This window comes from Marmota marmota, unplaced genomic scaffold (assembly GCF_001458135.2).
Source record: "Marmota marmota marmota unplaced genomic scaffold, marMar, whole genome shotgun sequence".
Classification (NCBI taxonomy): domain Eukaryota; kingdom Metazoa; phylum Chordata; class Mammalia; order Rodentia; family Sciuridae; genus Marmota; species Marmota marmota.
In genome coordinates, this window is record NW_025999924.1 from 1135122 (window position 1) to 1149679 (window position 14558).

Consider the following 14558-nt stretch of genomic DNA (forward strand, 5'->3'; position numbering starts at 1 on the left):
GGGGTGGGAAAGGGGTAGTACTGGGGGGATTGAATACAGGGGTACTCTACCACTGAGTTATATTCCTAACCCTTTTTATTGTATTTCAGACAGTCTCACTATGTTTCCCAGGCTTGGCCTCAAACTTGTGATCCTCCTGACTCAAACTTCCTCAACCAGCTTAAGTAGTAAGAATTTAGATAAAAGTAGTAAAAATTGTAAGAATTAAGAAAATACCTCATAAAAAAATTCAGTAACTCAAATAAGTTAAGGCTATTTCAACAACAGTTTAAAACAAGATTTCTGTAAAGCAAGAATCAGAAATGGCTTTTCTGGGGGGGGGGACACGGGGGACAGTATCTGGGATTGAACCCAGAGGCTCAATCCTCAGGTTTTCTTTATTATTTTATTTTTGAGACAGGGTTTTATTAAATTGCTAGGGCCTCACTAAATTGCTGACGCTGGTCTTAAACTTGTGATCCTACTGTCTTAGCCTCCTGTTTCACATAGATTTTTAGTGTGCACCATCACCACCATGCCTGGCCCAGCTGGCAATGATTTATAGAAGTGACAGACCAACAGGTGTAGTCATAGAAATCTGCATAATAGTTAACATACAAATGAAATTATTTACATTGAACTTTTCCAAACCAATTTGATTTGTACTATTATTAAGATACATTGCAAATAAGACAAATTCAACTTTATAGGGTTCATTAAGCACCATACCTTTTTTATTGAGTGGTCGTTTTCTTACACAAACACATATTCTATGTTCATCAATCTAGGAATAAAAAGTCTTATTTAAGTGATTATCAGTGGTATATAAAATGCCAGAAAGTCAATGTAATTCTCTCCATCAGTTTTATAAATATGTAAGCAGCATAAGTAAGTTCAAAAAACAAATTAGCTTTGCTTAAATTTAAATTTTAATACTTGTCAGGCACAATTATTTCTAAAGTTCTGAGTGTAATGGAAACTTGCTCATTTTCTTTTTCGTAAACCATTACTATAAGTTAAAAAAAAAAAAACTTTTTTTTTTAAATATTTGAGGGGTGGGGTACTGAGGATTGAACCCAGGGGTACTCTACCACTGAGTTACATTCCTTGACCTTTCATTTTTTATTTTTTTAATCAGTTTTTTTTTCAGTTGTACATGAATACCTTTATTTTATGTATTTATTTTTATGTGGTACTGAGAATTGAACCTAGGGCCTCACATGTGCAAGACAAGTGAGCTACAACCCCAGCCCTACGTAAAAAATTTTGTAGAGGGTTCTAATGTTCTTAGCTTTAAGTTTATGTCAAGAAGGTGCCTTATTCACTTCAAGATAAATTGTATACAACTAAAGTAAAAATTTTATTCTATCAACTAGCATATTTCCAGGATGATAAGAAAGTTGTTTGCAAAGATCACTATAGAAAAAAAAAATGGATTCTCAAAAGATTACCAAGCAAAATTTGAACAATTTCATAAATATGACAACTATTTTGCACAAATTTTATTTTCATAAAACTTATGTTCTCATAAGATGAAGCAGGGATTGAAAGCCAGTAACATTTACTATCATCAGCCCATTTCAGAAAGTTGGTCAATTTGTTGTGAAACATGAGCTCAAGATACAGGAAGTAAAAGACATGGAGGACTAGCAAGGACTGAAATATATGGGATACAAATGTTGTGACAATTTTATGAAATCCTATATAATACATAAGCCTAACACATTCTATATATGCTAGGTCAGATGGATTATTTTTCACATTACACATAAAATTATTTTCTGTGCAACAAATTCTCACCCCTCAACAGGAAACAAGCAGTAAGACTACAGAAAAATTTTCAGCACTGGAGTTTTGGTCCACTGCAGCTCCTCAACAACCATCATTTACTGTTAAAAGCCAGAATAATATTTATTTTCGAATAACAAATTAAATAATAATAAAATGGAATGATAGTGAAATCTACAGTCCAAGTCAAAGACAAAATAAGCTTATAACTGAAACCAAATTACGAGAGATGATTAGAAGGAAACTGGTTCTTATGTCATTATCTTAGCTATTGTTCTGCCCTTCCAAAGGCATGCTTTTCTTTGAAAAGGGTCATCTCTATGGGCAGCACCTCTAGTATTTAAAATTATGGAAGATGTACAGAAAAGTAGATGATTTCTTGATTTTCCTCTTAAAATACAGGAAATGATCCCCCAAATGGAAAAAACATTTAGCTAAATACAATAGGAATTTAGTAGGTATCAATACACGTTTTTTATTGATAGCATAAACACTCCCTCAGCAATAGTTTAAAACAAAGAATCTTACAGGATCTGCTGTTGTTAGTGGTCTATAATCCAAACTTCCTCTAAAGTCTCTGATCATACACATAATTTCATAATTCGGATTTGTAGCATCAACATCCTATTAGAAGACAAAGCATTTGCCATTTATTATAATTATAATAATGCTATATTTGTTACATTTATATTACACGGTTTGAAAATTCAATTAAGTATCATTTGTCATAACTAAGACCCAACCTGAACTGAAAATGTGGTCTATGATAGTTCAGAGTTCATGTTTATTATGTTCAGATCACTTTGATAGCAAAAATACAATTCCATTAGTAAACATGTATCCTTTTAACTCCAAAGAATCATTCTTAAAACCACCTTTAACTATATACCAAAAATCATCTGTTTTTACTTAATCTTAGAAATTGAAGAAGAGAAATAGCACTCATTAAAAACAATGACAAAACTCTAAAGTTGAAATACTAGAAAAATTCATTCTTAAATTCAAATTCTTCTTCTAAGCAATTCAAATTCTTCTGTGTGATTCATCTAGTGTTTCAGCAAAGTGGAATGTGAATTCATTTAGATTCATGTCCTATATTTATTGACTCTCTAAAAGTAATTTTTAAAAAACTCTAACATATTACAAAACAGCTAAAAAGCAATAGGACATAGAACTTAAAGAATCAAAAGCCAAGATAATTTTTTAAAAAATGTTTTAACTTTAAATCATCAAATGCTAATTGCAATTTACCTTTTTGCTTCAAAATCGCAAAACTTCAGATTGTTACAAATAGCATGCCAAACCATGAAATAAATGACTGAATATTCTAAGTCAGATTTTTTTCATACATCATATTCAGAATTGCTTTGAATGTAAATTTCAGAACTATTATTGAAACTCACTTTCATTTGACCTGACAGGAAATAATACCAACTATATGAACTCAAAAACAGAATGTGATGTTAAAAATAAAGCAAACAGAGAGATATATGTGTAAGTATTATGAAGTATACACAGAAAACACTTGGTGGCATCTATGCTACGTATCAGTAAATATTTGTTTTGTGTATTATTTATTTCAAAATCCAACTAGACATTCTCAGATAACTTTCAGGTGTAAGCTCATTTATTCAGGTTGAATATTACACTGGGTCCACAATTTCACATGAATTGGCAATCTAACACCATTTGAAAATACTACTAAATAAACAACCTGATGTTTTACTATAGGAAACAAGTTCTTAGACTATAATAGATATAAAAAAAAAAAGCACAACAGAGGAGTTATAGGTTTCTAACACAAAGACCTTATAAAGGGATAAAAGACCATTGCTATTAAAAAGTTTTACTACCATTTGAAGGAAGAAAAGGACACAAGGTAGAGATTCATTCTTAATATTTAGCATAAACTGAAACACAAAATTCACCCCATTTCACTATGCCATATAGAACTTAATCATGGAAAACCAATAATGAAATTTATAGTACAATCATGTACCTTCCTGGGTTGTTTTTCCAAATGTATTTTTAGATCTTTTTAAAATTAAAAGACCATTAGTTATAAACATACCATACCATTAGAATTCTGTAACATAATAGCTTATTATTGAAAAAGAACAAACTTTGAAATGAACACATACTCACTAAACCATGTAAAAAGTACATGCAATAAAAATCTGCTATGGCAGTTTGTTATCACAAAAGCTTATTTCATTCCTCAATATCAATTTAAGGAATTTTCTAATTCATACTTAAAATGAATAGCTCTATTATTTTTCACAAGTTAATCACATTCACTGATATAATTTAATCTTTGGTTGGAAACAAAATATATTTCTGTTACAAACCTGGGCTCTTTTTTCTCTAAGTTCTTGCTGTTGCAATCTCCTTTTTTCTCGTTTTTCTTGTAGTTTTTCCACTTCTTTCACACAATTAGATTTTCTACGTGCTGAAAGAAAAAGATGAGCTGCAGAAGTATAGTTTTCTTTTTAGAATACTGTACTTACAGAAAATTATGAATAATTTCATCACATATACAAAAAAATAAATACATATGACAAGGCATGCAATGCCAATTACACCTATGTGAACTTTACTTATGAGCTGCTTTAACAAAGCTAGGAACAGGACAATATACAAAACAGAGTCAAGAAAAATGACTCAAACATATTGATACATGTCATCTCTTGGTTTAAAAATCACAGATCTTTCAAATGAAAGTACTGAGAAGCCTAAGACTTTTTCCTATAATGCCTTGACAAATTATTATTTGACCAGAATTTTAAATTCAAAGTAATTGAAGAAGTTTATGTCACACAAAATTTTTCCTCTAAAATATACATTTAAAAATGCCATTAACAGACTTAAAGTGGCAAAAACAAAAAATATTCTAGAGTGGTAAAATGAAATCTGCAATAAAACTTAGAGGTAGACTTTACCATTTGGGAACTTATAAGAATGACCAAGAGAGAAAACATGTATGCCAAAAATGACTGAATCCTTGATACTGATTTACATACAAGGAGGTCCAAATTCCTTTTTTGCAGCTTGAACTGGAGATATATCTGAAACACTACCATTCTGTTGTGCAGAGGAAGACTGCTCAGGAAGTTGACTAGGCCGTGCACGTGCAGAACCAACCACTGTAAGTCAAAGAAATTTTAAATTCAGATCAAAAATCAGTAAAAGCTAACTTTGGTAAAACAGAGACACAAATAAAAACCAAAAACAAACAAAAAATCCCTGATTCTTAAATGTTGCATTTAGCAAATTACTGAAGTTTTTCTATTTCTGTATAAGCAATATAAAATAATGAATTATGTTCAATAAACTGACACTGCTTTAAAAAAAATTCAAATTAATATGTGCAGAGTAGCTTCCCACCAATGTAGTTTTAGTTATAAAACTCAATCTGTATAATTTGCATGAAAAAAGGCAAATTTGATTTTTTAATAATAGTTTTAAAATTATGTGAGAACCCCTCCATGTCAAGATTTCAGACCACAAAGGAAAATACAAAATATAAATTTTAAAAGCTTTGTTTTGAAAAATTGATCTTACTTAGATACAAAGAAAGCAAACTTAAGTCCTTCCAGACCTCTTTGAATTACAAATCCCATTCTTTGTTCCTTAAATACATAAATCTTAAGAGAATTTCCCCCACTCTAGATGTTATTAAATTGGAAAAAGGAACATGAAATTAAATATAAATAGCACACTACAAAGAAATATAAGGCTGGGGTTGCGGCTCAGCGGTAGAGCACTCGCCTCGCATGTGAGAGACCCTGAGTTGGATCCTCAGCATTACATAAATAAATAAAATAGAGATATTGTATTCAGTTACAACTAAAAAATAAATAAATATATAAAAAAAGGCAACCTAACACCTACAATACTGATAAATTAATAAAGTACAGTATTACCAAAAAAAAAAAAAAGAAATATAAACTTTCAAGACTCAAAGGACAATGTTTAAAAGAATGACTTTCCCCTCCTACCTCTCTTCTGATAACTCTGGCCCATCCTGTCCCAGTATCCACATATACAGGGACAATCAGAAATACTAAATTTAAAATGCTGAACAGTAGAAAAGAAATTAATTATGCCTTACATTTCCTGGCTAAAAGCATATGAAAGACTGGAATTTAACTACAATTTATGCCTGTTCAGATTTTTCTTCTGCTAACTCCCATCATACTTTTTGGAAGCTTCCTGGCCAGGAAATTAACAAACCTTTTTTATAACTTTTTTTGTAGTTTTAGATGGACAGCATGTCTTTATTTTTAAATTTTTATTTATTATTTAATTTATTTAAAAATAGATTAAGGGCTGGGGATGTGGCTCAAGCGGTAGCACGCTCGCCTGGCATGCGTGCGGCCTNCGCTACCGCTTGAGCCACATCCCCAGCCCCTAAGGTAAACATTTTAATCATCACAATCAGCTGACTCCTTCCTTCCCCATTTCCTTCTTTCTCATAATGCTCTCCTCAAATTTGCAAAATTATTACTATTTTTAAATGTTTTTAAGTTGTTGATAGACTTTTTATTTATTTATTCATATGCAGTGCTGAGAATCAAACCAGTGCCTCCCACATGCTAAGCAAGCACTCTACCAGCCCAAATTTTCAAATTTACTGAGCTGACTAAAAAAATTACACATTTCATGGGGTTTATATTCATTACATGTTTTAAATCTTTTTAAAAAATATTATTGACATTGTTACGTAAGAAAATCAGGAAAAATTAAAAAATAAAATAAATTTTAAAAATTAAGACACATATGGCCTGAGAATGGAGCTCTGTGGTAGAGTGTTTGCCTAGTATGTGTGAGACCCTGGATTCGATCCCAGCACCAAGAAAACAGAAGACAGGGGAGAAGCGGGGGAATATAAACTTTAAGTAAATAATATCAAGGTAATATTTATTTTTTATTTACCTTGTCAACTCCTTACTGAATGGTCAATGGGTAAGATTAAGAGACAAAAGTTTTACTTTACCTCTATTATCTCTTGGAGGAGGGTCATTCTTAATAGATGCCACAGTTCTTCGATTCTATAGGGGGAAAAAAAAGATACTCATTGTATTTTTTTTCTCTTCACTTCTCAGATACAGATCATGATCTCAGCTTCTTGAATGGATCAAAGTATGCAGACAAACAGTAATGTTAAACTAAATGGAGAAAAACTAAAATGAATTCCTATGATTATCAATATTCAAGTTCTTGCGTATAGAATATTCCCCTCCACCATCACCCCCAAATTATTAGGGAATTAACATGACCAAGGCACTGCTCTTAGGACTTTATATATGTATTAATTCATTTGATTTTACACAACCCTATGAAGTCACTATTATTGCTCTTCCCATTTTACAGACAGGGAAACTGAAGTAAAGAGAGGTTAAGTAACATTGTTATAATGTTATCCTGCCAAAACTTCATGGAGATTGAGTCTCCCTTTTCCTAAATACTTTTTTATTTTATTTTTTTAGTTGTAGATGGAGACAGTACCTTTATTTTATTTATTTATGTGGTGCTGAGGATCAAACCCAGTGCCTCATGCATGCAAGGCAAGCACTCTACCACTGAACTACAGCCCCAACCCTCCTAAATAATTGAGACAGAAGTGTTTCAGATTTCTCCATGTTTTAGAATATCTACTTATACATAAAGAGATACCTTGGTGACCAATTCTAAACACCAAATTCATGTGTATTTCATATACACTGTATATACAATAGACATAGATGTTAGTTTATACTGTGTTTTTGGTGCAACTGCATGTTGACTGTGACTCATCACACAAGATCAGGAATAAAATTTTCCACTTGTAACATCATGTTGTTTCTCATACAGTCTCGGATATCTGAGCATTTTGGATTTGGGAATCAGTAAGTTTAATTTTGGTTATCAGGATAATTAATAAAATACTAGTTCTAGACAGCTTAGCGCCCTTTGTTAAAATTAAATACTGAAATACTATGAAATATGTTTTGTTGTTTACCATAAAAAGGTTTTCTTAGGAGATTTGAAGACTTGGATACTGCATAGATTAGGGCAACAAACTTTTGATTCTATTATTTATTTACTACAGACCTCTTTTAATTCATTTCAAAAGTATCAAATAATACAGCTGTACTCAGTCCTGGCTGCATATTCAGATGAGATGGATACTATCTGAAGGACAATAATGCTAGTTAAGACCTCCTTTTAAATAACACTGAATCTCTGGGAGTGAGGCCCAGATAGTATCTTTAACAATTATCCAGGTGAGGGGTTGGGGATAGAACTAAGTTGGTAGAGTGCTTGCCTGGTATGCACAAGGCCCTGAGTTCAAATCCCCAGCACCACCAAAAAAAAAAAAAATCCAGATGACTCTAATGGTAAATAAAGGTTCCTAATGATATAGCAAGAAAGATAAACCTGAAGATCCTCCAAGATTTTGAAGCTGAATATGAAAAACAGTCCATTTACAAGTGAAAACTATTGACCTCTAAACAGTAACTTTCAATATGCTTGTTACATGAACTGAAAAATATGACATGTTTATATGCAGAGTTTACAAAACAGAATGCTTTGTTTCCATTATTGTCTCTATCATAATATATTTAGATATTTATGTATGTCCTCCCTCTAAAATATTGAGTTCCTATAGGCTGAAAGCCATGTCACATTCATCTTTGTATTCTGTCCAGCACAGTACCTGCACAATATGGGGGGAGGGAGGGTGTCAATGAATGCTTTTTAAAAATTAAGTGCAAAGAATTGCAGATTCAGTAACATTTGCAGGACTAAGTGATTTTTAAGATGTTGAATTTTCATACCAAGTGTTAATGGTAAAAGGTTGAGAGAATGGAAGAAGAATTATTTTTTGAAATACTAAAAGTAATGTACTTTTAGCTTTTATAAAAAGATAAATTGCTAGGAAGAATATATCATGGTTTTAAAGTTTATCTTCATAGATGATACACAAGTAGTTTAAACAGTTCCTATCATTTCTCATCTTTCTTTAATAAACATAAACAGCAGAATTATAACTTCATAAGACTATTAGGGTAGGTATTCATTATTCATAATAAAGTTATTTTTATTTACAAATGGTTCTAACTTCGATGTTTTTTGAAGCTATAAGTCTCAGAAAAAATCCTAATTAGGCAAGGAATTCCTTTGATCTTATCTAATGATTATCATAATTGCGAATTAGACAAACTCAATCCATGAAAGTGTGTGTTTTCCATTGATGTAGATGATGGAAAGAATTTTTTTTAAAAAAAGTCAATCAATACTTTTAAAATATACACAGCCTTCCAATTTTAAACCTGAAGACACGCACATATACATATATTCCCTGTTATAAATTTTCATCACTAACCTTCACAATTTTGTTTACTTTGGCTGAAGATGTTGAAGGTGGAGGTATTTCTGGACTGGGTTCAATTTCTTCATCAGGTACAAGGTCAGGGTTAAGTGAAAAGATGCTCTCCAGATCGATCTGTTTAAAACACACACATGTACATTTTGAGAAGGTATTTTTGACAATTAACCTTTTCTTTTTCAAATGAATTTATACACAGTAAATAAATGATTTCAACCTAATGAGCAGCAGTACCTTGCAAACAAAATTGTTTAGAATAATTCATGTTTTAAAAAATCTCAAAAAGCATACTCTATTTTATTTAAATATTCTATTATATTTTCATAATTTATTTAATATGTACTGATGGCCACTTAGGTTATGTGTAATTTTTTAACACCATCATGCATATGATCTTATACTTGCCACATTCCCAACCCTTACTATTTTTGCGACAAGGTCTCACTAAGTTGCTAAGGCTGGCCTCCAACTTGTAATTCTCCTGCCTCAGCCTCTCAAGTGTCTGGGATTACAGGTGTGCACCACCACACCTGCTGCATATATGCTCTTGATTATATGAATTGCTAGTAGCACCGTGAAAAACAAAAACCACATAATTAGCTTCTAGCAACTTTCAAATTTTGTGAGCTGGGTTAAAATAATACACTTCCATCTAATAATAACAGGACATGTGCAATCATAATAAGATATGTAAGGAAAGCCTAAGTTTTCTTTGAGTGAAAAATTTTAATCATGCCAAAGTTTTTAAGAAACGATAAAAAATACATGTATCATATAAAAATAATATACTTTTCTGTTTTTATACTCATAATTTTGTGTGTGTGTGTGTGTGTGTGGTATTGGGAGTTGAACCCAGTGGCAGTTTGCCACTGAGCTACATCCCAGTCCTTATGATCCTCCTCCTGCCTCAGCTTCCAGAGTTTTGGTGATTCTAGGCATGTGCTACAATGTCTTGCTATATTAAGAATCTTTCTTTTTGGTAATTGTAGATGGACAGCATGCCTTTATTTTGTTTATTTATTTTTTTAATGCAGTACTAAGGATCAAACTCAGTGCCTCATACATGCTAAGCAAGCTCTCTGCCACCCCAGCCCTACATTAAGAATCTTGACAGCAGGACAAGAAATAATAAAATTTAACCCAGTGATCATACCTCTTTGCCTTTTGTGTCACCATTTTCTATCCATTCAACAGTTACACTTTCATTATCTTCATTTAAAGATGTTACCATTGCTTGGTGTATTCGGCCTAAGTAGGAATAAAACATACATTTTTAAAGCAATGAATGATGGCATTCCTAAATGTTGCCAAATTTTAATGTGCAATTTTACACACACACACAACCACACACAGGATGCTATCTTTCTTATAAAGGAGTTTCATAAACTCTCAGGATTAGGGATAAGCTTTGTCCACAAGGTCATAAAATCAATCTGTTACTTGCTAAATCCAGGAACTAGCAAGACTAAATGAAAACAAACCTTTATTTTCAGTATACCTGCTAAACAGTTATGTAGTAACACTGAATGCTTAGAATTCCATTCTGTTAAACAGTTTTAATCATTAGAAAGTTTCCTTACTATGTGTCAAAAGTAACTTGGACACAGAATGCACCAACTTTTAATACTATACTAATAAAGATACGTTTTCTTAAAAAAACACATCATATACTATGCCAACACTGTATAAGAAATTTCATTGTAATTATTTTTAAATATAGAAAGAGAATCTGAGTCAAAAAAAGGCTGAGAAATAGCTATCTAAAATGTCCTCTTCTACACGTTGCCTCTCCAAATCTACCCTCCTCCTTACTTTGCCTAGGCCAGCCTTTCCATATATAGAAACAGGATATTATTATTATTATTATTTTTTAAATTGGAAATACTAAACCATATCTTCTTCTGTTGACTGTTTTGGCTATATTGAGTCCTCTGAATTTCTTTCTACAAAAATACAGCTGAGATCTTTTTTTTTTATTATTATTATTTTTTAATTTTTTATTGTTGGCTGTTCAAAATATTACATAATTCTTGATATATCATATTTCACACTTTGATTCAAGTGGGTTATGAGCTCCCTTTTTTACCCCAAATACAGATTGCAGAATCACATCAGTTACACATCCATTGATTTACAGGATATTATAAATGCACTCAACTTGTTTTCCCCAAACTTAAAAGATTGTGTGCATCTTACCTATTAATAACTATACAGCTAAATAATTATCTTAAATTATAACACAATATTCTATTTATCACAATTTATTTAATATGCACTGATAGTCACTTGGGTTATAGGCAATTTTTTACTATTACAGACACTGCTATGAATATGACAATATATCTGTCATTGCACATTTGTCAATTATCTCCTTAAGACAAATTCCTAGAATCAGATCAGTAAGTTTCTCATGTACGTATGCACATTTATACACACATATATATTTATTATTTCATTTTACCCATCCCACTTGATTATTAGTTAAGAAAAGAAACTGCTATATTTCTGTATCACCTATATTACCTAATAAAATGCTGATCATATGGAATTTTCTCATGTATTTTCTAATGGAAACCCTTAGGGCCTCTAGAATTTACCTTAAAATAATTTATATCTCTTTAAATATCTAAAACAAAACATATAAGAAATAATTTTATTATATTAACAATGTATTAAACAATATCTTTCAAGATAATGTTGGCATCATAAAAACCTGATTAAGTATAATGTATGAAATTTCTGTCAATCACTACCCTTTTCTATATGGGTTCATATAAAAATTTAGAGAATAAATAATCTTGTAACAATTCAAATATTAAGGATGTAACCACAATTTAGTCACTAGTGCTGCTTTTCTTTTTAACTAAAATTTAGTGGTTATCTTTTCATGATTATATATATGTGGGTGTGTACCCACACACACATAACACTATATATATGTGTATATGTGTGTATGTATACACACAGAGAGACCTATTAATATGAACATCTGCCTAGCATTATATAAAACGAATGTATTGGAATTTAACTTTCTTTACTAAGTTAAATATTTCAAAATCACCTTCATTTACATTTCAACAGTAAGACCCATTGCTCTATATCTTCAGTGCTGAGGATTATTAATCTTATAATGTTTACTAATATGATTAGGAAATCCCATTTCTTGGTGCAAGATACCTATGTCTTTTTCTTGTACTACTATGATTTATCCCAACTAGTCTACCTGTTTCCAAATATTCTGTCCTTCAACCTGTTCTCCAAACATCAACCCAACATTCCTGGCTAAAAATTTATTCAAATTATATTATTCCTTTGCTCAAAACTTTCTAATAGTTCCCCATCTCAGAGTAAAACAACTGAAGTTTTTCCAATGGCTTTTTAATGATCTATAGAAAAGCCCTACATAACCTGACACCTCAAAAGCTGTAACCTCATTCATCTCTTGCTAGAGTAAGTCTCCCTTTTAACACTACCTTGAGGAAGAACTTAAAAGTGAAAAACAAGTGAGTAAATGGTGCCACTTACTGAAATAAGTAGACAGTACAAGAAGCAAAAGTATTAGGGGTGGAGGGAAATGATAAACTATAAAAACGGTGGGAGCAATCAAAAGAAAGAAGCTTAAAAAGAAAAAATTTAAAATCCTTATTACAATTTGATTTGGAGAAAAGAAATTAGGTAAATAACCAATAGTGGTATGTGTCAATTGTATCCTTTGGGAAAGAGATACTGAGAAAAGAGTACAAAAAGAGGAAGAAAAAAAATTGGTCATGGAAGACTTTCAGCCCATGATGCAGATCTCAAATCCATGAAAGTAAAGGTAATATAAAGCAGGACTGAGTAGAAAAAGCCTCAGACCTAGATGTAGATCCATCAAAATCTTGGGAGCCCTGCAGCAAAGACTTCCCACTATGAGACCTGAACTGGACTTGAATTGGCATGCCAAGATCTGTTGCTGGGTAGAGGCTTCCCAGGCCTCAGCCCAAAAGATAAAGGATTCTAAAGCTACTAACAAGTGCATGCTATCAGTTACTTATTCTCTCTGGAACTAAAGAAGTTCTTTAGAACTTTGAGAAATGTCCAAGCAGTGCACCTACACAGTTGCAACATGATATGAATAAGAAAGAAAATGAGCTTAACCAGTAGTGGAAATTAAAAGCAGATCCAGAGAGCCCTAAAAAGCCATGCTGGGGCAAACCTCATCACTATCATAATCTAGGAGGAGCTACCACTGCTGCATCAAGCCCTACAATCACCATCTCCACTATATGAATAGTGGAGAACATTAGTGGGAACAAGATTATTGCAACATAAGTACCAGGAAAAGTGAAAGGGTTTAATATAAGACATTAATATGGTTTCATCACAGAAAGAAAGTAAGTTCCTGAGCCCAAGAAAGAAGTGTTTGAATACCAGACTACTCTAAAGCACGAAATGGAGAGATTAGAGTGGTGGTTGTTGAAGGAAAAAAAGTATGAAGATGGGCAACAGAATTACCACAATACTGAGAATGGAGTAAAATGTGCACATTCTGAAAAGCAAGTCCAATAATAAACTTTCCCACTGTTGAGAATCTACCACAGTATTCCAACCTTCATAAGAAGGAATAATTTGGTGTATTAAACTCTGAGGAAAAAAGCAGACTATTAGAGCAAAATATGTGTTAAGGCTATCGATCACAATTTCAAAGACTTTAACCTCCAAAGACAACATACAACGATTAAAAACAAGAGGATAAAAAAAACCAAGGAGAAAGCACCTAAGCATTCACAGTTTCCTTGACATCAGAACCTCCACCATTTCAACTGTCAAAGCAGACACCCAGAAAGTGTTAAACCACAAGTTAAAAGAGTCAAAAAGAATCCGATCTATCAGCTAAGACTCAACTCTGTAGGCTGCACAGGGAAGAAGTAAAAATATGTTGCCTCATCCAGTTTAACAAATAAATACAAAACTCCAGTAAGAAGAAATGAATAAAATGGCTGGAGCCAAATGGAGTCTTAAGTCTTGCTTTTCTTTATTTTTAAAAGCTTTGAGATTTGCTTTCTGCCGGCTGTCTTGATGGCTATGGCTACATTGTCCGGCAGCCGCACCTAGAGGTTGGAGCTGGGCTGCGTGCCGAGCCCTGTCCTCCAAAGGTTGGACCGCAGCCTTGAGCACCTGGGTCGCCTGTTCGCCGCTGCACCCTCGGGCAGAGCCTGCTCTGGGGTCGTTCTGCATGCCCCTGCAAGGGGACCCGTGCTTCAGAGGAGGGAGCCGGAGAGCCGCGGCAGCAGCCGCTTGGGCCCCGGGGGCTGGGCACCGGTCGGCGGCGCCCCTGAGCGTGGCCCTGGGGAAGAGGCAACAGCGGCAGGGTTTAATTTCTAGAAATCTGGACTGGAAACAGAAGCAGCAGTTTGTATAATCCCAAGAACTTGCTTAT

The 14558-nt window shown here is 32.8% G+C and overlaps 1 protein-coding gene across 7 annotated transcripts in view; it reads right to left on the reverse strand.

The window, feature by feature from the left end:
- Positions 1 to 10458, reverse strand: part of Kif2a (kinesin family member 2A) — a 32865-nt gene extending 22407 nt beyond the window's left edge. Inside the window, exons 1-7 of one of the 7 annotated variants that reach the window (XM_048799995.1) lie at positions 10293 to 10458; positions 9137 to 9256; positions 6764 to 6818; positions 4788 to 4910; positions 4116 to 4234; positions 2296 to 2391; positions 709 to 763 (exon numbers count right to left, since the gene is read on the reverse strand). In XM_048799995.1, coding sequence (XP_048655952.1) covers positions 709 to 763; positions 2296 to 2391; positions 4116 to 4234; positions 4788 to 4910; positions 6764 to 6818; positions 9137 to 9256; positions 10293 to 10406 — 682 coding nt within the window. In that variant the 5' untranslated portion in view covers positions 10407 to 10458. The remainder of the gene's footprint in view (positions 1 to 708; positions 764 to 2295; positions 2392 to 4115; positions 4235 to 4787; positions 4911 to 6763; positions 6819 to 9136; positions 9257 to 10292) is intronic. The other 6 variants (XM_048799996.1, XM_015497272.2, XM_048799997.1 and 3 more) reach the window with 6 other exon arrangements.
- Positions 10459 to 14558: the final 4100 nt, after the last annotated feature.